This window comes from Pholis gunnellus (assembly GCF_910591455.1).
Source record: "Pholis gunnellus genome assembly, chromosome: 2".
In the NCBI taxonomy this organism is placed as follows: Eukaryota; Metazoa; Chordata; class Actinopteri; order Perciformes; family Pholidae; genus Pholis; species Pholis gunnellus.
This window is the reverse complement of record NC_136536.1, coordinates 1037231-1062230: the sequence shown is the minus strand read 5'-3', so window position 1 is coordinate 1062230 and position 25000 is coordinate 1037231. Positions and strand designations below refer to the sequence as shown.

The following is a 25000-nucleotide window of genomic DNA, read 5'->3' as shown; positions in this document are numbered from 1 at the left end:
AAGCTGATGGAGACGTGAGTCTGTGTAACACACTCTCAGCTGATGACGAACACCTGACTGAAACTAGCAGTCTGTCAGAGACCTGCAGTAAATCCTGCTCTTCATCACGGTGAGAGGCTCCGTGTACCTAATAAAGTGGACCATCAAAAACAACCGCATATAAATATGAACCGAGCTGTGAATCAAGTCCACACATACAGCACACACTGTGTGTGTGTGTGTGTCCAGTGGTCATCTCCCAGCAGAGCTCTCCTGCTCTCCATCAGTCTATTTCTGTCTCTGAGTGGGCAGGATGGATGAACCGCCCGGAGGGGATGGAGAGGGGGATGAAAAAGGGAGAGGAGGAGGAGGAGGAGGTGTATTTCCGTCCTCTGTTGTGTTGATCGACCTGTGTGTCGCTCGGTGAAGCTCTGTGTGTCGGATCTGTTTTGTTTACAGCTCGTAATAAATGAATTGGAGAGAGGGAGAGAGAGAGAGAGAGAGAGAGAGAGAGAGAGAGAGAGAGAGAGAGAAATGGAGGAAGTAGAGGGATGTGGATGGATGGAGGTGAGGAGAGGAGGATGATGAAGATGGAACTAGAGGAGGTGTATGTTCAGGATCTCTTGAAAAGTTTAGTCTAATTTAGGACCAAATTCTCACAATGTGACTTCTGCTACAGTCTACAGTCCAACGACCAATCAGAATGGAGCATGAGATGATGCTCCTCATAGAAACGATACACATCTGTAACTTGTTTATATCACCTCTCATGTTAACTTTAGGGCTGTAAATGACTTTAATTATCAATTAAATTAATTATTCATCACTTTTATTATTGATTCATAACATGTCAGTCAACAGTTAAAAAGGATTCCATATGACGCCTTTCAATGTGTTCTTGAAGGACTTCTCTCAGTATTTAAGGACTTGTCTCAGTATTGAAGGACTTCTCTCAGTATTTAAGGACTTTTCTCAGTCTTGAAGGACTTGTCTCAGTCTTTAAGGACTTGTCTCAGTCTTTAGGACAGTCCTCCAGGTCTACGTGGATCCTCAGGTCGGACTCACAGCGAACGTTCAGCCGCTAAAAACCAACAGAGTGAATTCACAGAAAAGCAGCAGCTGCTTCTGCTCGTCCTGGTCTGAAGGAAACAGCTGCTTCACTGGTGTAGAGGAGCACCACAGGGACCCCAGTGACACACACACACACACACACACACACACACACACACACACACACACACTCTCCTGTGTGCTGACAGGTCAGCGGGCTACCAGGTGGAGGTGGAGGACGGGTAAGAGGAGAGATGAGGAGGAGGAGGTAACTAATGGAAGCTGCTCCTCTCAGCCTCCAGCTATTTGTAAGGAAAAGGAAGATAAATAAATATGCAAGACAAATGTCCGCTCCTAAACCTTCCCCGTGACTCGTTGCTGCTGCTGTGCTGCTTCACAAACTGAACCAGAGAAGACAAAACACAGTGGCGGACTGAAGCTGCTCTCACGTGGAGCGTTTGAAACAGCAGAGGCATGCTGGGAAACGGTCATTTGCATATCAAATGTATCAGAAGGAACATTAAGCACGTGGTGGTGAGGTGGTGGTGGTGAGGTGGTGGTGGTGGTGGTGCAGGGAGTCGGATGGATGCTGTGAGGTGAAGACCTGCCCGTGCAATTTTTAAATTCTTTCTCTCAGAGCGTCATGACTCCATTTCAGGAATAAATGAAGGAGCAACGTGTCTCTGCAGAGCTGAGCGTCGGCGTCATGAAGCTTTAAAGTTCCAGTGAAACACAAACAACAGCGTCTTTATCTTCCCTTTGAGTATTCGAGCTGTTACAACACGGATCCAAATGGACGTCGTCGTCGGGATGTTTCTGTAAACGTTGGAGGGAGAAGTAGATAAAGCTGAGACAGAATAGTGCTGCTGACTTTCACCAGATCAGAGTTTAATGCGCCTGCTGTCTCCCGGAACTCATTTGCATAAAGCTGAAGTTGAGTTGTGATTATGCAAATGTGGATACGGCGAATGTTTAGTCAGCTCTCCATAGAAATAAATGGGCCAACTTCACATACGTCCATGGATGTGGTGGTTCTGACTCGTGTGGAGGGTTGGATCATGAGAACCTTCTCTGCAGTGAAAGTCGAACCGTTTGTGCTGTTCTGTGCATATTAGTGTCATAACTATACAATGTGTGTTCACACAGAGACAACAACAGAAATACATGAAAGAACTTTGAATAAAATATAAAAACCTGATTAAGATTATATTAAGAATATCACGTTACAGTAAACAGACACGATCACAGCAGCTGTTTCTAAAAGGATCAAATCAGGAAAGTTTGGTAAAAGATGAGGAAAGTTATTTTGCAGCACACACACACACACACACACACACACACACACACACACACACACACACACTCTCTGCAGTGGTGTGCAGCAGAAATGAAGTGCCGCCCGCAGAGATTCTCCATTTCCTGTCAGCCTCGCCAACTTCCTGTCACCTTGTTGATTTACTGTTCCATTACCCTACCTGTGGAGCTGTGTTTGTGTGTGTGTGTGTGTGTGTGTGTGTGTGTGTGTGTGTTTTAGAGGCAGTGAGTGGGTGTGTGCACAGCTTCTTATTATCAGCCGTGTGTGTCAGATATTGTTTCAGAGCGCATGTGTCTCAGCTTTCTGTGTGTGTGTGTGTGTGTGTGTGTGTGTGTGTGTGTGTGTGTGTGTGTGTCTGTGTCTGTGTCTGTGTCTGTGTGTGTGTGTGTGTGTGTGTGTGTGTGTGTGTATGTTAGTGTGTGTGTGTGTGTGTTTCCCCCCAGGCCTGCATCACTGGCCGAGTGCCTCACTGGAGTAATTACAAAACAGACAAAGAGTCTCAGGTGGAGGATGAGCAGCAGTTGTTACCATGGTGTCACTGTTGCCGTGTAAATGACTGACCATCAGTGTGTGTGTGTGTGTGTGTGTGTGTGTGTGTGTGTGTGTGTGTGTGTGTGTGTGTGTGTGTATGTGGTATACAACCAGCTCATGGAGGCTCATGTCAGCAACAGTTAGACGGTTATATTTCTGTTTAACTGATTTTATTTACTGACTCTTTGTGTTGAAATGTCTCTGATATCGACCAATGAGGAGCTACTCATCCTCCTGTAGTTCCTCCTCGTGGCCACAGAGGGCGCTGTTCCACTAGAGCCGGATCTAAATGAGTAAAAACCCGTTAGCGTTGATGAGCTAGCGGTTCTACTATCGGTTCTACTATCGGTACTTTCTTAGTTCTGCAGTGAGATGTCCTCGGCTCAAACGTCCTCTCTTTGTCTCTCTGTCTCTTTGTCTTTGTCTCTTTGTCTCTCTGTCTCTTTGTCTTTGTCTTTGTCTCTTTGTCTCTCTGTCTCTTTGTCTTTGTCTCTTTGTCTCTGACTCTTTGTCTTTGTCTCTTTGTCTCTGACTCTTTGTCTTTGTCTCTCTGTCTCTCTGACTCTTTGTCTTTGTCTCTTTGTCTCTGACTCTTTGTCTTTGTCTCTTTGTGAGAGTATCAATGAGAGTATCAGTGAGAGTATCAGTAAGAGTATCAATAAGAGTATCAATAAGAGTATCAATGAGAGTATCAGTAAGAGTATCAATAAGAGTATCAGTAAGAGTATCAATGAGAGTATCAGTAAGACTATCAATAAGAGTATCAATAAGTGTATCAATGAAAGTATCAATAAGAGTATCAGTAAGAGTATCAATGAGAGTATCAGTAAGAGTATCAATAAGAGTATCAATAAGTGTATCAATGAAAGTATCAATAAGAGTATCAGTAAGAGTATCAATGAGAGTATCAGTAAGAGTATCAATAAGAGTATCAGTAAGAGTATCAATGAGAGTATCAGTAAGAGTATCAATGAGAGTATCAATGAGAGTATCAGTAAGAGTATCAATAAGAGTATCAGTAAGAGTATCAATGAGAGTATCAGTAAGAGTATCAATGAGAGTATCAATAAGTGTATCAATGAGAGTATCAATGAGAGTATCAGTAAGAGTATCAATGAGAGTATCAGTAAGAGTATCAATGAGAGTATCAATGAGAGTATCAGTAAGAGTATCAATAAGAGTATCAGTAAGAGTATCAATGAGAGTATCAGTAAGAGTATCAATAAGAGTATCAGTAAGAGTATCAATGAGAGTATCAGTAAGAGTATCAATAAGAGTATCAGTAAGAGTATCAATGAGAGTATCAGTAAGAGTATCAATGAGAGTATCAATGAGAGTATCAATGAGAGTATCAGTAAGAGTATCAATAAGAGTATCAATGAGAGTATCAATGAGAGTATCAGTGAGAGTATCAATGAGAGTATCAATGAGAGTATCAGTAAGAGTATCAATAAGAGTATCAGTAAGAGTATCAATGAGAGTATCAGTAAGAGTATCAATAAGAGTATCAATGAGAGTATCAGTAAGAGTATCAATGAGAGTATCAGTAAGAGTATCAATGAGAGTATCAATGAGAGTATCAGTAAGAGTATCAATGAGAGTATCAATGAGAGTATCAGTAAGAGTATCAATAAGAGCATCAGTAAGAGTATCAATGAGAGTATCAGTAAGAGTATCAATGAGAGTATCAATGAGAGTATCAGTAAGAGTATCAATGAGAGTATCAATGAGAGTATCAGTAAGAGTATCAATGAGAGTATCAATGAGAGTATCAGTAAGAGTATCAATGAGAGTATCAATGAGAGTATCAGTAAGAGTATCAATGAGAGTATCAATGAGAGTATCAGTAAGTGTATCAATGAGAGTATCAATGAGAGTGCTAGTATTGATCAAATGTAACCCTGAAGGAGATCTGAACGTTTCATTTGAATTATACAGGAGTCAAATTATTATAATTGGAAACATCAACATGAGAGATCCATAATGTGGAGAATCTGATCAGTTCGCTTTATATATTTTTCTTGAGCATCACATTTTGTATTACGTAGGTTGTGTGTGTGAAGGAAGAACCTTTCACTCCTCAGATCGGTTCTCAGCTTTTAGTGTCAAACTAATGGAACGGATCAGAGCGACTGAGCTGTCCCGTCCTCTAGAGTCCACGTCAGACGACGGCCGTCGTTCAGTGTTCACACTTTAGTGACTTCACAGACGTGGTTATTATCCATTGTTTTCATTTCACATGTCTACATGCTATTATTTTATATCTTACCTTCTTACATAATGCTCGTTCTAGTCGGTATGAATATGGTTTCGGGGACAGTTCTGTAAAAGTCTGAGTGATGTCACATCTGTTCAGCTCTCATGAGCCTCTGATTTCAGTCTATTCTGGTTCGTGTGACGTGAAAACATTCAGACGTCTCGGCGCTGTAGGAAACCATCACGAGTTGTAAAACCAGAGGAGAGACAGGAACACGACAGATGTTTGAGGAGGAACCGGATCAAACAAATCAGACAAATGAGCTGAAACCACAGGAAACAGTCTGCAGATGTCAGAACAAACACATGAGGCTTTCTTGTGCTGTGTCTTCACAAACGGCCAGACAGTTAACGCCTCGATGTGAAATGATTTCTATCGCTGCTGGTTGTAGAAGTCCCAGATCATCCGAGCCCAACTGTATCTGGAAAGTCACACAATGAATCTGGTTAAGTACCTCGAGATGAACAGATGTTGCTGTAATTTAATTGCAATAAACAGATAAAAGGATGCTGAATTAACATGATGATGCTTTATTGTAAAAAGTATGAATTCATGCTTCGTCAGGTTCTTTCTGCAAGACGACAAGCCAACGACTTTTAAAACGCTTGTTGTCTGAATGGAGTTTGGATCGATCGGTGCTACGCTAAGCTAACATTGTAGCAGCTACATCAGCACTATAGCGTCATCTGTGTGAATCTCCCCTCATTCTCTGCTCTGCATTCGCTGTGATGGAACTGCTTCTTGTTTGCTGTGAACAAACCGTTACTGGTCTAAATATCTGCGGAAAAGTGTTGTGCAAAGACCTCGACAAGGCTAGCAAGGCTAGCAACGCTAGCAACGCTAACAGTTGCTGTCGTCATGTGTGTGTGCTTTATCTAAATATGTGTGTTTGTTTCAGGCCCCTGCTGAGCTGAACACACTGAGTTCACTTCAGAGCGTCTCCACAAGGTAACACACACCTACACACACACCCACACACACACACACACACAGACACACTCTCTCTCTGCCAAATGATGCCAGAGGCCCACAGCGGTGTGTATGTTTAATATCTGTATCCATGGTTATGTTTGAAAACGCTTTTAAACAGCTGATAGGTAGTGTGTGTGTGTGTGTGTGTGTGTGTGTGTGTGTGTGTGTGTGTGTGTGTGTGTGTGTTTGTTGTAATGTGTCTGTTAGAGCAGCCAGAGGTCAAAAGGTCAAGCAGCGCTGCAGCTAACCCGCTAACTGATTAGTTCAGCCTGCTGCTGGCAATGAGGCTGACTGCAGGAGGCGCACACACACACACACACACACACACACACACACACACACACAAACACACACACTCTCTCTCTGCCAAATGATGCCAGAGGCCCACTAGGCTGCAGAATGCCATTAGTCTCTTTCTCTCAGTGGATCTTGTTTCTGAGGCACCTCAGAGGCTCAGTCACTGCAGACTGGAAACCTCTTCCTCTTCTTCTGCTTCCTCTTCTTCCTCTTCTTCTGCTTCCTCTTCTTCTGCTTCCTCTTCTTCTTCTTCTTCTGCTACTTTTTCTTCTTCTCCTCATTCTTCTTCTTGTTCTTGTTCTTCTTTCTTCAGAATGTTTTCAGTCATTCATCAATGGTTTGTTTTGGTTGCTGAATGCATTGTGATGAGATTCTGTGCAGACGTTCATGTTCCCCTGAGGATGAATCACAATAACGTTGGTGATCATCAACATGTCGACGTGTTCAATATCTTGGTCTTCATGAACAAACACCTGCAGAAGAATCATCCTCAGCTGCACTGTTTACTTGATCGTTAGCTAATGTTAGCATGCTAGCACGCTAAACTGAGACGGTGAACATTATAGCTGCTAAACATCAGCATGCTAGCAGCGTCATTGTGAGCATCTCGTTAGCATTTAGCGAACAGCGGTTTTTCTATTTTCTCCCTAAAAGCAGACGAGCCGACGGCTCAGTGACGGATTTCATTTCTGACGTCGTCATGAAGGAGAAACGTGTCCGGCCGTGTTTGGACGGCTGCACCTTTGGTTTCGTTCTCTTATATATTATCGCTTCAAAGCTCCTCGTCGTAGAGCTCGTTAATGTCTTCTTCTCTCTGTCTGCTTCTCGCTGACTAGACTTCCTGTCATACAGGATATCCATCAACACAGAGTGGTACGATATCTCCTTGTTTCCTCTCCTTGTCTCCTCTCCCCTCCTTCCCTCTCCTCACCTCTGGTTCCTGAAGACGTCAACCTTTAAACACCAGTGAGGCTCGTTGATGAGTTCTAATGGATCTCTATCAGGATGCTTGTTAGTAGCAACATCCACAGCTGAACATGAAGAAACATGAAGAATATCGAGTTATTAAAGTTATTATTAAAGTTATTATTAAAGTTATTATTAAAGTTATTATTAAAGTAATTATTAAAGTTATTATTAAAGTTATTATTAAAGTTATTATTAAAGTAATTATTAAATTTATTATTAAAGTATTTATTAAAGTTATTATTAAAGTTATTATTAAAGTTATTATTAAAGTTATTATTAAAGTAATTATTAAAGTTATTATTAAAGTTATTATTAAAGTTATTATTAAAGTATTTATTAAAGTTATTATTAAAGTAATTATTAAAGTTATTATTAAAGTAATTATTAAAGTTATTATTAAAGTCATTATTAAAGTTATTATTAAAGTTATTATTAAAGTAATTATTAAAGTAATTATTAAAGTTATTATTAAAGTCATTATTAAAGTTATTATTAAAGTCATTATTAAAGTCATTATTAAAGTTATTATTAAAGTTATTATTAAAGTTATTATTAAAGTAATTATTAAAGTTATTATTAAAGTTATTATTAAAGTATTTATTAAAGTAATTATTAAAGTTATTATTAAAGTAATTATTAAAGTAATTATTAAAGTTATTATTAAAGTTATTATTAAAGTATTTATTAAAGTATTTATTAAAGTAATTATTAAAGTTATTATTAAAGTTATTATTAAAGTTATTATTAAAGTTATTATTAAAGTAATTATTAAAGTAATTATTAAAGTTATTATTAAAGTTATTATTAAAGTTATTATTAAAGTTATTATTAAAGTATTTATTAAAGTATTTATTAAAGTAATTATTAAAGTTATTATTAAAGTAATTATTAAAGTAATTATTAAAGTTATTATTAAAGTTATTATTAAAGTTATTATTAAAGTATTTATTAAAGTATTTATTAAAGTAATTATTAAAGTTATTATTAAAGTTATTATTAAAGTTATTATTAAAGTTATTATTAAAGTTATTATTAAAGTTATTATTAAAGTTATTATTAAAGTATTTATTAAAGTATTTATTAAAGTAATTATTAAAGTTATTATTAAAGTAATTATTAAAGTAATTATTAAAGTTATTATTAAAGTTATTATTAAAGTCATTATTAAAGTCATTATTAAAGTTATTATTAAAGTTATTATTAAAGTTATTATTAAAGTTATTATTAAAGTCATTATTAAAGTTATTATTAAAGTATTTATTAAAGTATTTATTAAAGTTATTATTAAAGTTATTATTAAAGTATTTAATGAGCGTCCTGGTCTGATGGAGGACTGAAGGCTCAGAGGCAGATCAACAGAAACATCTCTGAACTGCCTTTGTTTTGATTTCATCCTTTAGAGGAGAACTCAGAGCAGCCCATAATAATCAGCATCATGCAGGGTTACCATGACAACAGCAATCAGTCCACTTAGAGTCTCTCTCTCTCTCTCTCTCGCTCTCCATCTCTCCATCATCTGTGTTGTAGGACTGGATTTGAATCTGAAAGCTCTGTTGTTGTTTGTCTGAACACACACATACACACACACACACACACACACACACACACACACACACACACACACACACACACACACTCACACACACACTCACACACACACACTCACACACACACACACACACACTCACACACACACTCACACACACACACACACACTCACACACACACAGCAGGAACTGAAGAACACAAAGCAGTGGAGCTGATGTTCTTTGTTGTTGAGTGTTTGTGATGAAGACTCTGGTTTGGTCTCCACCAGCTTCCAGTGTTCATCATTAGAACACTTATAAGAGACCAGACTGATGAATTACCTCTGCAGACCATAATTGAATTCTGATGATGGTCATTATTAAATTAAGGTCAGAATTTCATTTCACACAATATTTGACTGTTCGTCAGCATAAGAAGTGGACGTAGTCATGGTGACGTCTCTCGTTGGTTTGTGGATGTTTTGAAGCCTCGAGTTCGCCGATCCGTCGCCATCTTGTTTTTTTTTTGCAACCAGTGAACAGGAAGTGACCATATTAGGACTGAGGAGGAGTGACGTAGAGACGCCGTATACGTCTCTGGTAGCGGCGACTGCGGCTAAGAGAGCGGCGCCGTCCTTCAGTCAGAAGGCCGGCGGTTCGATGTCGCATGTCGAGGTGTCCTTGAGGAAGACACTTAATCCCAAACTTGCTCCCGTAGCTGTGTGGATAGAATCTGAATTGTAAGTCGCTAAATGACTGTAATGTGATGTAATGATGACTTTAAAGAAGCGCGGGTCGTCTCCTGATATAGACTCTAAAGCTGAATGTTTAGGGTAAAAAAACCAAATTATTTGCTCAGATTGACAAATGTAATATTTTTCTCAGAGCATGAAATCACTTGAGTCCAGTGTTTTCCGGTGTTTCCCTTCAAACAGAAGTCTGAGTGACGTTCGGTCCGTCAGAGTCGGTTTCATTTCATCCGTCAGCTTCTCACCGGAGGACAAAACGCTGTCTCATCATCTCTCTCCGTCACTCCCTCCGTCTGCGTCTCTGCTCGTCATTCAGCAGCGCTGACAGATAAAAGCACTTCATTAGTCCGATAACTCATCCACACCTTCTCTCCTCCGCCTCCTCCTTCCTCTCCTCCGCCTCCTCCTTCCTCTCCTCCTCCTCCTCCTTCCTCTCCTCCGCCTCCTCCTTCCTCTCCTCCGCCTCCTCCTTCCTCTCCTCCTCCTCCTCCTTCCTCTCCTCCATCTTAATGCTCATTCTATCTCGTGTCTTTTTGTCTTTCTTGACTTATTCTTCTTCTCTCTCCACCATTTTGTTTTTTGCACCTCAAAACCTGCTTCTGTCTCTGAATCCTGATTGAACCTGTGTTTCTCAGACGTGTGAGATGATCACATGTGCATTATAGGATGCAATGAACATTCAATTGTGTTGATAATCAGCGTCGTCTTGAACCCTGACGGCTGCAGGGAGAAGATGTGGGAATATATTTAGTTTCCTACTTTACAGTATTTCATCTCATGCGTCCACCCTTTCTCTCCCGTATGATATGTTCCATTTCTCTTCCTGTAGTCTGATGAGGACGAGACCGTGTGTGTTGTTCATTAGAGGGAAGACGTGAAGTCTGTAAATGAGATGAAGGCGGCACATTAAGAGAGTATTTAGGTGATGCTTCAGTCTTCATGTTCTATTCATGTTGAAGTGCTGTGTGTGTGTGTGTGTGTGTGTGTGTGTGTGTGTGTGTGTGTGTGTGTGTGTACAGCAGATGGACAGAGTGTCTCTTTAAAGGGATATTTTTTTTATTGCTCTTTTTTTCTGTTTGGCAGACATTTTATTTTCTGTCTTTTAACGGTCCAACATTTCTTTTCTGTTTTCTCTTCTGTTGTTGATTTAACGTCTGATCTCTAAAAAAGAATTTAACTGAAGCACATTTGTGTTTTGGAAACACACCAATTGTTGTATAAATTTCCATATGTTCAGTTTTTGGAGCAATAAAATACCTTTTTTATATGTTTTAATCTTGGAGGATGTAAACACGGATGATTTTTCCAAGAAGTGATGTTTGGACATCAAAGCTCATGAGACCAGAGACGCCTGAGCTCCTCATGTTGTATTCATTCTATTCAGACACTTTGGTTTTTGGAGAAATGGTGGCTTCCGTTGAATTTGAACCAGTAAGACCATCATCTTTCCCCAAAACACAACCAGGTGATTGATTGGCGGATATCAGGAGTTAATCACACGCACACAGATATCGTTCACCGTAAATGTCTCTGACGGAGTGAACGGCGTTGACCTGAAGGCGAACCAGAGTTCACTATTCATACGTATGAAAAGTAACCGAATATAATTTGTGTTTGACCCGCGTGAGCCAGAAAGTACGGCGCTAACGCCGAGGAAGTCCGGCGATGAGGGACAAACACACGACTTTCACCCAAGAAACCACCGTTCATGTCCTGCGTGAAACCTAAAGTTAAAGTTGACTTTTTTTAACTTCTATTCTAACAAATAACTCTTAATTAACTTCACCTACGTAAGTTACGTAACAAACACTTAAACAAACAGCGTTAAAGTTTCTAAGATATCGAACTAAACACATGACTCATCCGTCTCTCTGTGTCTCTGTAACCTCGTCACCTGACTTCCTCCTTTGTTCCCGTCAGATGTGTCACGGCCACTAGAGGGCGACGTCACTTGAGCGTAAACACATTGTTTTCTGGGCACTTTCTGAAATGACTGAACTTTTGTAAAGTAGAATAGTTTTACTGGAAGAAGAAGAACATCATCAGTCAGGATGTTTTTCATCGTGACCGCTGAACCCTGAGAGTTTATTGGAGGCGTGTTGTAGAAGCAGTTTCTCGGAGACTGATGGTGGTAGAAACACTGAAGTCATCAGATTCTCCCGAGACATCTGGGACGAGGGAAACATCAGCGGGCCTGAGAGCGGAAAAAGAGACGTGCATTTACATTTGATGCTCCTGCGCAGCCTCCGGCTTCCAGCTCATCAATAAAGCAGCCGCAGAGCGTCAACGTGACGAGAGCCGTCGCTCTGCTGCTGCAGATGAATGATTCAGAGCCGGGACGCTATGTGGCTGTTAAATAAAACTGATTAAACCTTCACCGTCCAGGTCAACAGCTCCACCACGACCCAGTCGCTTCTGAGCTTCAGCTGGAGTCCAAATCAAGTCAGTGACTCGAAAAAATGGAAAGAAAAAACAAAACTCATTAGTCAATGTCGGAAGTGTATTTAAAAAACAAACGAGGACTGTATGTTTCCTGTGAACGCAGAAACGATCAAATAACACGAGGACACTGACACTAAAGGAACATAAAGCCTCGTAGTTTGAAGAGTTGGACCATCGAACCCCTGAATGAGGAGAGGTTGTGGTCGAGTCATTACCCGAATATTTCCTCCATCTCTCTTTGACTTCTAATGAAGCAACGGACAGATTTAAACGCTGGTTTTTTGTTTTGCTGCGACGATTCGAAGGTCAGAGTTCACTTAAGTTCAGCTTCGATGGGGCGGATAGTTGGATTAGTTGTTTTGGAGAAGATTTAATTCTGCTTCCTCGTAACTTTTCCAATTTGTTACATCATGAAAAGCTGCAGCGTCGTCTCCCACAATGCAACGAGAGGACGGTGACGAAAAGTTCGACGTTATGCAGACGATCGACTGGTGCTCGTTTTGAACTTCACTCTGTGAAAACACTTTAAACCAACGTGGGAAACATTGACCGTTTCCCCGTTTCATATGACACGTTTCTCAGCCAACGAGAGGAAATAAAGATGTAAATGAAACACAGCGGCTCTACTTCCTCCTTCTCCTCTCACCGTCCCTCCTCTCTGAAAGGTTCCTCCTTCCTACAGAACAGTTAATCAGCCCTGATTCTCCTCGCACTATTTACTCCTGTCTGAAACTAAACAACATAAAAGGAACGAGGCAGAAGGAGATGAGAAAGTGATGAAGAGATAGAGAGACAATAGAGGGAGGGAGGGAGGGAGGGAGGGAGGGAGGGAGAGACCCAGAGATGTGAAAAAGGCGAAAGAGAGATAGAAGCTGAGGAAAGCCGAGAGGAACAGAATAGGAGGTATGAAAAGATGAACAGAAAGAGATAAAGAGACGGTGAGAGAGCGATAGAAGAAGGGAGAGAGAGAGAGAGAGAGAGATAGAGGGAGGAGGAGGAGGAGGAGGAGGAGCAGCTCAGCTGTTGTCACAACAGGGAGCGAGCGAGCGGTCATCGAGGGGAGAGAGCTGTTGCCACGGGGATTATCACCATGTTTGCCGCCGCGGCGTCGGCCAGCGGGACCTGAACCCGGGGGAGGGTTGTCGGTTTCTGGCGGAGCCCCTACGAGCAAGGCAGCAGGACTCATGAGCACCAGGTAGGAAAGGAGGAGGGAGCTGAAAAAGGACAAAGAGAACATGTAGAGAGGTTCGTAGGACGTCGTCTAGAGGAAGTGAAAGAGGAAACAGAAGTGAGACTTTCTGTCAGCTTCGCTTCTGGATTTAGTTTTTCACTCTTCGTCAGTTTGAGCTGATCTCAGATCTCAGATCTCAGATCAGCTGCTTCAGGCTCAGTTTGGGATTTTTGTTTGATTTGATTTCTGTGCGTCCGTTTGATTTGATGTTCAGATCTAAACCTCAACGTGAGTCCGTCTCTGACATCCAGTCATAATATCATGTAATAAAATACAACATAACATAACATATAATATAATATAACATGTTATGATATAATATAACATAATGTAACAAAATATGATATAATATAATATAACAAAATAAAATATAATAAAATATGATGAAATATAATAAAATAAAATATATATGTATATATATATAATTTAAGACATGGAAAAAGAAGACGCTGGAACCAGTGAGTTTGTAGTTTATCAAATGATCTATTTGTTTATCATAATAATTAGTGAACTTATTGTTTCAACCGGTAGCTGAAAGATATTCATAAGATATTTATTTCCGTCTTGCTGCTGAAACCTGTTTTTTCTTCTCAATTAAAAAAGGCACTTTGCTTCCAGCAGAGACTCAAGAAAAGACACTGAAACAGGTTTAATAGCCAGAATATAAGGGAATGTTAGTGTGATTAAAAACTACAGTGAATTACTGATGAAACTGTATATTTGTGTTTTTAAATCTTAACGTGTTCAGTGGGAACTAGTGGGACTCAGACTGCATTAAAACGTGTTGTTGGTTTTGTTCTTTTCTTAATTTGTTGATAATGAGAAAAACACAGAAAGACTCCAGAGTTCTGTTCAGCTCATGTTTCCTGGACCAGCATTTGGTTTCACAGCTGGACGGAGAGAACAGAGAGTTCTGTGATTTGATATCGCAGTGAGCTGAGGAGCTCCTCGTCTGTTTCGGTTGTTGTTCTCTTTCCTCGGAGGCTTCAGATGGACGTCGGTTTGATGTCTCTGTGTTTCAGCCACAGAAACAGTTTTAGCGGTTTTGTCAACTTAATCAAAGAAATACTGTACGTTCATCAGGGCCTGTCTGAGGCCTCTATCATCTTCAAATACTCACCAAACCTGGCTCGCTCAGCAGGACTGGTGAAGATACTGTCTGGGTCCCAGGCTCAGGTGTTACATAAAGGCTCGCTAGCACCAATCCGATCAATTAAACTCCGCCTACTTCTATTTTTCGCCATTTAGAATTTTTGTGAAAACCTTCCTCAGCCATAAGTCCCACTGATACCAACTTTTTATGGATAATTATTGGAGCAATACAAAATGTATCAAAAACTTCTTAATAGCTTTTTGCATTTAGAAGATATTGTTCAATTAACATAAAGGTGTCGTGGTTTTACAGTTGGGCCAATCCTCACGAAACGTGCAACATACGTCCACACGACCACCTCAAACACCCTCACATGTTCATCTCATTCAACAACTAGGGGCGCTTCTGTAATTATGCAATTTCTTGCAATTTCTTGCAATTTCTTGCAATTTCTTGCAATTTTATGACTTCAGTTTCTGCTTCTGGGGGTGTAAAAAGGAAGTATAATATTGCCCACGGAGTCAATTAGTTTAGCTGCGAGCTACAACTTCCTAACACCATTAAAGTATGTCTGCAGTGTACTCATTGAAGTACACACAAGTATCACTGGATTACTGCCATAAACGTGCAGATTCTCAGTCACGTGTTGGTGTTGATGATGACTGACCGTAAACACCTGCTGACATGTTTATTGATGAGAATCACGATGTATCAGCTGACGTGTTGATCACAGAGGAGAAGCAGTTATTGATCTCTTTGTACGACCGCAGCTGGCTCTGAGCTAAACTCTGTTAGCGCAGCAACCGCTAACCAGTGTCCAGCTGTTGAGCCGGCTACTTCTCAGAGTCAGGAAACAATGAGCTGACCTCTGACCCCCGACCTCTCATCACAGTGTGACCTCTCGGTCTCTCTGCATGTAAAAGCACTGATGAATATGGAACAGCGGGGCTGAATTATCGCTGCATCTCTTTTACTGACATTTAACATATCTAGTCACTCGGCGGCCAGCTGCATCCGCCACCGAGGCCCGCCCACCCGCTCATGAATATTAATGAGCTGATAGATGTGACACGCATAATATAATATGATAATATAGTGCGATACACAATGTAAAGCATGTGGACAGATGAGCGTTCAGGATGCAGGGATTGGCTCTCATTCAGAAGTCTGTCTCACATTTAATGGTTTAACCACATTAGTGATCACATCTATACGGTCCGGCTCACAGCAGACCAGTAAACCTGGTTTATTTCACTGAATAAAGCAGACTGTTCTATAACATGGTCTGTCTGTAAGAAGTGGACTTATTCATCGTGAACGTCTCTCATTGGTTTGTTGACTGATGCTTTGAAGCCTCGAGTTCGACGACTTTTTTATTGGACCTTCTGTCGACCAAACCAGAGAAAAAACGTCAAACTGTGGAGTCTAATGTAGTGTATCTAAAGTCCCTCTCCTGAAGAACTTATGTGTTCTAAACATTTAAGAGTATCTGAGAAGTAGAAGAAATACCTTTTGTCTCTAACAGAAACATATATTTATACTTTATGTTTTATGTATTCTTGAGGCCTTTTGTTCTCCGGTGCTGCTGACTGTATGTTTACTGCAGACTCCTCCGGCCGAGGTGAGGAGATAATGTTTCGCTGCCCTCAGAAGAAAGCTCTGAATATCAAATGAAACAAACTATCAGGATTCAAAAGAGCTGCTTTCATTTCCAGCAGCTTCATATCACAGAAATGAAAAGACATTTTACATCCAACCAGAGAACCAAAACCTGTTTAAAACTGATCAGTTTGACTCAAAGCTCCTCCAGACGGTCAGTGTTGTTAATAAAGAGGTGTAACAGATGAGTGAAGCACCTTACAGAGATGTACCTCTTTAAATTAATCTCACAGCATTTTAACATGCCGGCCTCGTATCTGAATGAACACCACAGTCACCAGAGGGACAACCGCATTCGTACCTCAAACTTTTCTTTATCACAAGTCTGAGTAAAATTCTGCAGCAGTACAAGTTTAACATGCAGGAGGAGAAACCCACTAAGATCACCGTTATACATCCGGAAAAGAGTGAAGGCGAGAGGAGTGAGAGAGATGATGCTATTAATGTGTTACATTCCGCTCCGTTATGTTATGTTCCGTTATGTTCCGTTATGTTCCGTTCCATTACGTTACGTTACGTTATAATGTTACATTATAATGTTACATTATATTGTAACGTTATAATATTGCGTTATAATGTTACATTATAATTGTACGTCATAATGTAAAGGTATAATGTTGCGGTATAATGTTTCGTTACGCTAACATTATGTTATGTTATAATTTTGCACCATAACGTAACGGTATAATGTTACGTTATAATGTTACGTTACGCTAACGTTAAGTAACGCTATAATGTTAGGTTGTAGTGTAATGCTACGTTATGTAATAATGTTACGCTACGTTATGCTACATTACGTTATAATGTTACATTATGTTACCATAGACTTTCTATAAGAAGTGGACGTAGTCATCGTGCCGTCACCCATTCGTTTTTGGACTGATGTTTAAAAGCATCCAGTTCAACACTTCGGACGTAGAGACGTCGTATACGTCTCTGGTAGAAACCTGTCAATCACTGTGTAGCCCCGCCCCTAAAGCATCCCCTGCTTTATGGTCTGTGTGACTCTAAATGGACCATCATTTACTAAATGAACATCATGCTGTATTGAAGAAGACTTGAAACTAGAGATTGAGACCATAAACTCATGTTTACAATGTTTACTGAGGTAATAAATCAAGAGAGAAGTAGAGTCATTTTCTCATAGACTTCTATACAACCAGAGGAGTCGCCCCCTGGTGGACACTAGAGAGAATGCAGCTTTAAGGCAGCATTGGCCTGGTGAAAGTCCTGTGTTTGATTGACCAATACATCCACCCTGTCCTACTTTGTGGCTCTTTATACTCCACCACCTGACCTCCCTTCATAATTACAACAGCCACTAGAGGACGGTGTCGTTTTCATGTGTTCATATCATTGATCAACAATATGAAGAGACGAGCTTTTCTCATCGAGCAAAAGCTCACACGGGGCGGGAATCACTTCTGTCATTTTGTTTTAACCCAAATGACGATCTTCTCCTTAGTTGTCTAAACCTAACTCAATTGTTTCTTGTGAAGACGGAAGTTTGAATGTAACAAGCGTAAATTGACACGTGTTGCTGGACTTTTATAGGAAAATGCACTCAAAGAGTCCTCCACTGATTTATCATCGTCAGACTCATGACACACAGATTTTTAAAAATGGATCGAAATCAACGCAGCAGAACCAGAGAAATCCTTTTCTGGAGTAAATGTGCTGCAGGAAACAGTGACGTCGGGATAAATTCCTAAATCACATGAGCTCCACAGTTAATTCAAGTCCACTGTAAAGACAAAAGGGCCTTTATTCTTCAGCCAATCACACGGCGCTGCAGATATCCCTCATGCTCCGGACGTAGATCTTTTCTTCATGACGGGAAACATGAAACATTTCAAATCCTGCTCTCTGGCTCGCTGTGCTTAGACTGAGTGAGAGAAATAATCCCGTAGGTTCGTCTGGTTTCAGGTCAGTTTTATAATGAGACTGCATGACGTAACCTAAACAAGGGGATTACTGTCGGACTGTATCGGGTCACTGCAGGACAGAACACATGTTGGTCTGAGCGGAGCTGACAGCTGGACCGCTCTGTTGCAGTCCAGATGTTGGGTTCATCACCTGATCCATAAACTGGGTTTAGTGCTGGCTCAGATCCCACATCTGTTTATTCGTAGTCGCTCCGTTTATTTCTCTCTGAATCACAAACGTGTGTTGTCAAGTATCTTTTGCACGTAAAAGGATTTTACTTGGTGATTGATGCGTGACGATACACATATTACAATAGCATGAGGCAGAAACATATGTTTGAAATCCTGATTAATAATCAATTACTTTATAATATTATTATAATTAATAACTCCATCTAATCTACTTTATGTATCTAATATTCCAGAAAATATTTCAGCACAATTCTTCAGTTAATTGTGTATTTTTTATATGTGTATAATTGTGTATATATGTAGTGTTTTTATATTGTATATTGAAAAAGCTGCATTAACATTAAAATCAGAAGACTCAGTATGAGCAGAGTTCACAAGATTAACTCTAAATGTAACATTTCAGAGAAAACAGATTAAAAAGATTTACCCAGAATTTATTATAAAAACCCTTATTTCCTCCACTAACCTCTGACATTAGCAGGACTTGTACTGTTTAAAATAATATTTATATCAGCAAGTTCCACTTCCTGAAAATAAGATGCAGTGAACTCTAGATGGTGAATTTGTACCGTAATATGTGATAATTATGTTAAGATATATGAACGTCTTCAGTAGCTGTAACTTGCTCTGAAGTTGTTTCTTTATCAAAAATGCTCTCACCTTTAATTTGAGCCTCACTTCGTGGTGCTGATGTAAGATCCACTAACGCCTCATTTCCACTGCAACTCAACTCAACAATTTACGGTATTGTACTGTATGTACTGTTCGGTGTGGCATAGTGTACGTTGTGTTTGGCTTGGTGTTCGACGTAGTGTACTTAATGTGTGGCGTAGTGTTTGGCGCAGTGTGTGTAGTGTTTGGCATAGTGTACGTAGTGTTTGAAGTCGTGTACGTAGTGATTAGTATAGTGTGCGTAGTGTTTGGCATAGTGTACGTAGTGTTTGAAGTCGTGTACGTAGTGTTTGGCATAGTGTACGTAGTGTTTGAAGTAGTGTACGTAGTGTTTGAAGTCGTGTACGTAGTGATTAGTATAGTGTACGTAGTGTTTGAAGTAGTGTACGTAGTGTTTGGCGCAGTGTGTGTAGTGTTTGGCATAGTGTACGTAGTGTTTGAAGTCGTGTACGTAGTGTTTGGCATAGTGTACGTAGTGTTTGGCATAGTGTACGTAGTGTTTGAAGTCGTGTACGTAGTGATTAGTATAGTGTACGTAGTGTTTGAAGTAGTGTACGTAGTGTACAATACGCATAATGTGCATCATTTGTATAGGGTTCAGTGTAGTGTACGGCAAGTATACGCATAGTGCACGTAGTGTAAGGCATAGTTTTGCAGGCTGCCATTTTTCAAACAATCTAGGGAAAAGATAATAAATAAATTGTTGTTGCTATTGATGGCGGGTTTAAGCAGAATGTCCTGTGTCGCTGTAGTGAGCGCTCAGACCAATCAGTGGTCTGCAGTGTTTTAACTCGACTCTTTGAGTGTCGGCTCAGCTCGCTTGGAACAGAGGCGGTACCAAAAAAAGTAATCGGTACTATCAACAGCTTTCACTACTGGAAAACCCAAAAGAGAGCGAGTCGAGTAGCCGTAGAGAGAGTCCAGTGAAACCCTCACGAACTGAGACAAAGAGGCTCATGTGTCTCTCTCCCAGCAGGTTGTGTGTAATCTCAGTCTGTTCACAGCTGGAGCCTCCAGACCACTTTAACATGAGAGCCCCACCACCAGCACACTGTACACACACACACACACACACACAGACCACTGAGCCTCCTCTGTTTTGATTACTGGCTAATTTGCATGACGCACCCTGCTGTGAGCTCACACACACACACACACACACACACATTCCCCCTGTGCTTTGTCAGTGTGACTTATAGGATTGCAGCGTTTTATTATCAGAGAAACAAAAGACTGCAGCTAATAACTGTGTGTGTGTGTGTGTGTGTGTGTGCGTGTGTGTGTGTGCGTGTGTGTGTGTGTGTGTGTGTGTGTGTGCGTGCGTGCGTGCATGCGTGAGTGTGTGAGACACACAGATTTCGGCCTCCTCCACATCCTTCTGTCGTTTTTCGGATCAAAAGTCCTGCAGTATTTTTATTTATTTGTTCTCATGTTCATCAATATTCTCGGCCTCACACAGAAGATGAACACAGAGCGTCACGTACTGCGCTGACATTTCACCCAAACACTGCTGCAATAATAATAATATCATGTTTGCTTCAGTAGCAGCAGAGACGAGACACCAGAAAGATATATCTGGACCACCGGTCAGGTTTCTATCAGCTTTGCTGCTTTTCTCTGTTCATATGCACATAACTTGCAACAGCTCATTGTATTTTGAATATAAACACAGTGCAGCGCCTTTACACAGTGTTTAAATGAATGCATCTGCAGAGTAACAGCTCAAAGTTGCCGCATTTCTTTCATCAGAATGAACCATTTATGACAAATATATGTGTTCTCTTAAAGACACTGACACATACATGAACATTCAATCTTCAGCACAGGAGGAGGAAATCCAGTGTTAATAGATCTTTATAGATAATGGACCCAACCCTCATGTGTTCATAAGACAACAAAGATACACACACGTCATTAAGTCTCATTCAATTACAAAATGACAGCTTGCTTCACCGCTCAGTCTTCAGCTGAACCTTCTCTCTCAGGCCTGGAAATTAAAATCTGCAACAAAAAAGGTTCCTTTCCTGAAGCACAACTCCAGTTTTCCATCCAGCCAACAGAAATGGAAGTCGTTTTACTAAAAGAGGACGGCCGCTTCTGTCCTCCTAATTAAGTTACAAGGTTTTTATTAGTCATTGTTCAACAGGGTCACACAACGACATCTAGATTCTAGTCCCACTGTGTTGCATAGGAAGCAAAACAAACAACAACATAAGCTCTGTTATATGTGGAGGAGGAGGAGCCTCACAGAGGACAGAAGCTGATCTCAAGTCTGGTGGTATCTCTGTCCAGACGGCAGCGGGAAGACGGACCGGTCTCTAGTCTCTAGTCTCTGGTCTCTAGTCTCTGATCTCTAGTCTCTGGTCTCTGGTCTCTGATCTCTAGTCTCTAGTCTCTGGTTTCTCATCTCTAGTCTCTAGTCTCTAGTCTCTGGTCTCTGGTCTCTAGTCTCTAGTCTCTGGTGTCTAGTCTCTAGTCTCTAGTCTCTGATCTCTAGTCTCTAGTCTCTGGTCTCTGGTCTCTGGTCTCTGGTGTCTAGTCTCTAGTCTCTAGTCTCTGGTCTCTAGTCTCTAGTCTCTGGTCTCTGGTCTCTGGTCTCTGGTCTCTAGTCTCTAGTCTCTGGTGTCTAGTCTCTAGTCTCTAGTCTCTGGTCTCTAGTCTCTAGTCTCTGGTCTCTGGTCTCTGGTCTCTGGTCTCTGGTCTCTGGTCTCTAGTCTCTAGTCTCTGGTCTCTGGTCTCTGGTCTCTGGTCTCTAGTCTCTAGTCTCTGGTCTCTGGTCTCTAGTCTCTGGTCTCTAGTCTCTAGTCTCTAGTCTCTGGTCTCTAGTCTCTGGTCTCTGGTCTCTAGTCTCTAGTCTCTAGTCTCTGGTCTCTAGTCTCTAGAGATTTACATCACATTTACAGTTTACCACCATAACTCCGCGACTTTCTTTCCTGACTTTTCAAACAGGAAGTGAAGTCGACTTCACTTCCTGTGAGCTCACAGGTTTGATTCTTGATTTTTTTGTTGTTTTTTAGAAGTTGAGTCTCGACGGCTGATTGGTTGACCTGTTGGTGGGGTCAGGGGTCGAAGGCCATGGCGGGCCGACTCCTCCTCTTCCTGTTCTTCTCTGTGACACTCGGCCACGCTCATTTCCCGTCTGGCCAGCGTCTGAAGCCCCGCCTCCAGAGGGACCGCCGCAACATCCGGCCGAACATCATCCTCATCCTGACCGACGACCAGGACCAGGAGCTGGGTGACTGAAACACTCCCATCATTACTTTTATTATCATTATTATTACATTAATAACTATTATTATAATATATCATGATTTTACTATTACTGTTACTGATACTAATGATACTAATGATACTAATGCTATTACTATTAATTACGCTGATGCTTTTACTGTTGAAACATCGTGAAACAACGTCAGAAATGTAAATGATCTTTGTTGGATGACCAGAGTTTATAACGTAGTAATAGCGTAGTAATAGCATCTTTCTCTCTCCGTAGGTTCGATGCAGGCGATGAATAAGACTCGCCGCATCATGGAGGAGGGCGGGACTTCCTTCTCCAACGCCTTCGTGACCACGCCCATGTGCTGTCCGTCACGTTCCAGCATGCTCACTGGGAAGTAAGTCCCTGCAGACAGACGGACGGACAGAACATTTATAAATTAATTTAATTTTGATTTAATTCAACCTGTAAAAAGCTTTGAATAAAACTAAAACACACGATGTCATATTTTGTCTTCAGGTACGTTCACAACCACAACACCTACACCAACAACGAGAACTGCTCCTCGCCGTCATGGCAACGGCAGCACGAGCCGCGGACCTTCGGGGTCTACCTCAACAACACTGGATACAGGACAGGTACACACACACACACACACACACACAGGCGAAGGCTTGTATTACTACTCTGTGATTCTGACTGTGTGTGTGTGTGTGTGTGTGTGTGTGTGTGTGTGTGTGTGTGTGTCCTCCCTCCAGCGTTCTTCGGGAAGTATCTCAACGAGTACAACGGCTCGTACGTCCCCGCCGGCTGGAGGGAGTGGCTCGGTTTGGTGAAGAACAGCCGCTTCTACAACTACACGCTGAGCCGCAACGGAGTCCGAGAGAAACACGGAGCCCAGTACCCACAGGCAGGGACACACACACACACACACACACACACACACACGCACACACACACACACACATTATCGATTTTTGTCCAGGAAACTTATTGGAACATTTTGAGAAAACCTTCACAGATCACACGCCTGTAACATCCATAAATATGAACCAGGAGGAGTGAAGCTGAATGAAGACAACACCAATCATGAATAACGTTGTGTTCCTTGTGTTCGTTGTGTTCGTTGTGTTCCTTGTGTTCCTTGTGTTCCTTGTGCGTCTGCAGGACTATCTGACTGACCTGATCACGGCCGAGTCCATCCGGTACTTCCGCTCTTCGAAGAGAGTTTATCCTCATCGACCGGTGATGATGGTTCTGAGCCACGCGGCGCCGCACGGACCCGAAGACTCGGCGCCGCAGTACAGCACCGCCTTCCCCAACGCCTCGCAGCATATGTAAGGCCCACACACACACACACACACACACACACACACACACACACACACACACACACACACACAAAGACTAATCCATCTGAAGAATGAAGCAGCTCTAAAGGATAAATCGTGTGTTTGTCTGAACGCAAAGCAGTTGTGGGTTGTGTTTCTCTCTGTGGTCTTGATTTTCAAAATAAAAGTCCTGCTCCTCTATGAAACAGAACCATGATGATAGAAGTAGAGAGAACTAGAACACGTCTTTAGTGCAGAATAACAATAATCAATCATTAAAAAGAACAAAACGCTAAAAAGTTTGCATTCTCTCTAATGTCCACCAGGGGGCGACTCCTCTGGTTGTATAGAAGTCTATGAGAAAATGACTCTACTTCTCTCTTGATTTATTACCTCAGTAAACATTGTAAACATGAGTTTATGGTCTCAATCTCTAGTTTCAAGTCTTCTTCAATACAGCATGATGTTCATTTAGTAAATGATGGTCCATTTAGAGTCACACAGACCATAAAGCAGGGGATGCTTTAGGGGCGGGGCTACACAGTGATTGACAGGTCGACACCAGAGACGTATACGACGTCTCTACGTCACTCCTCCTCAGTCCAGATATGCTCACTTCCTGTTCACTGGTTGCAAAAAACAAGATGGCGACGACCAAAATGCCGAACTTAAGGCTTCAAAACGTCCACAAACCAACGAGAGACGTCACGACGGCCTCGTCTACTCCTCACAGACAGTCTGTGGTTTGAATTCTCTGTTTGAAGACCGTTTCTACGCTCGGTTAACTTGTTATTTCCTGTTTTTTATCACAACGTTTCAATTTCAGCTGCAGTTAGGTTCAGGCAACGAGAGTTCTTGGTAAGCTTGAGGAAAGAGAAACATGTTGTTGACGAACACTTGGGTGCTAAAAGCGTCTCCCTTATCTTAACGACCTCCTTTCACATCGTGCACGAACGTCCGTGTGGGAGAAGAAACGAGCAACGAGCCCATTATGCACACAAAGACGGTTCAGAGCCTTTTACATAATGTAGAGGAGGCATCAAATAAGGATGCAGTACGAGAGAGTTACCAACACATACAAGTCTGAACACAATCAGCACGCCAGCAGCTGAGTGAGGCTGAGGAGCAGAAAGCTCCAGTGATCTTCACCTTCAGCACGACGTCAGATTCATCAAGTCAGATATCAGATATGGAACCAATCTGCAGATGATGTGGATCAACATGAGACGTCACTCGCTGGTTTGTGGAAGCCTCCAGTTCTGCGTTTTGTCCGTCGCCATCTTGGTTTTTTTGCAGCCAGTGAACAGGAAGTGACCACATCTGGACTGAGGAGGAGTGACGGAGACCTGTCAATCACTGTGTAGCCCCGCCCCTACAATCTAAAATCATAGATACAAGAAAGAAAATCAAAGAATCAAAGAATCAAAGAATCAAAGGATCAAAGGATCAAAGGATCAAAGGATCCAGTAGCGTCTGTGACGTCACCCTGAATGTGTTTGGAGAAGGTCGTCTGTTGACCCCGTGACCTCCTCGCTGTGAGGAGACACACAGCGCTCCTCCTCCGTTGTCGGCCCGTTCACATGTTCGTGT

General features: G+C 41.5%; 1 protein-coding gene across 6 annotated transcripts in view; it reads left to right on the top strand.

Moving 5' to 3' along the window:
- LOC306704988 (extracellular sulfatase Sulf-2-like) overlaps positions 1–25000 on the top strand; it is a gene marked incomplete at its 3' end in the record, with an annotated part of 68830 nt that overhangs the window by 26212 nt on the left and 17618 nt on the right. For all 6 annotated transcript variants that reach the window (XM_079171620.1, XM_079171622.1, XM_079171619.1 and 3 more), the window contains exons 3-8: positions 6031–6080; positions 21877–22094; positions 22356–22476; positions 22599–22717; positions 22838–22989; positions 23247–23416. In XM_079171620.1, coding sequence (XP_079027746.1) covers positions 21935–22094; positions 22356–22476; positions 22599–22717; positions 22838–22989; positions 23247–23416 — 722 coding nt within the window. In that variant the 5' untranslated portion in view covers positions 6031–6080; positions 21877–21934. The remainder of the gene's footprint in view (positions 1–6030; positions 6081–21876; positions 22095–22355; positions 22477–22598; positions 22718–22837; positions 22990–23246; positions 23417–25000) is intronic.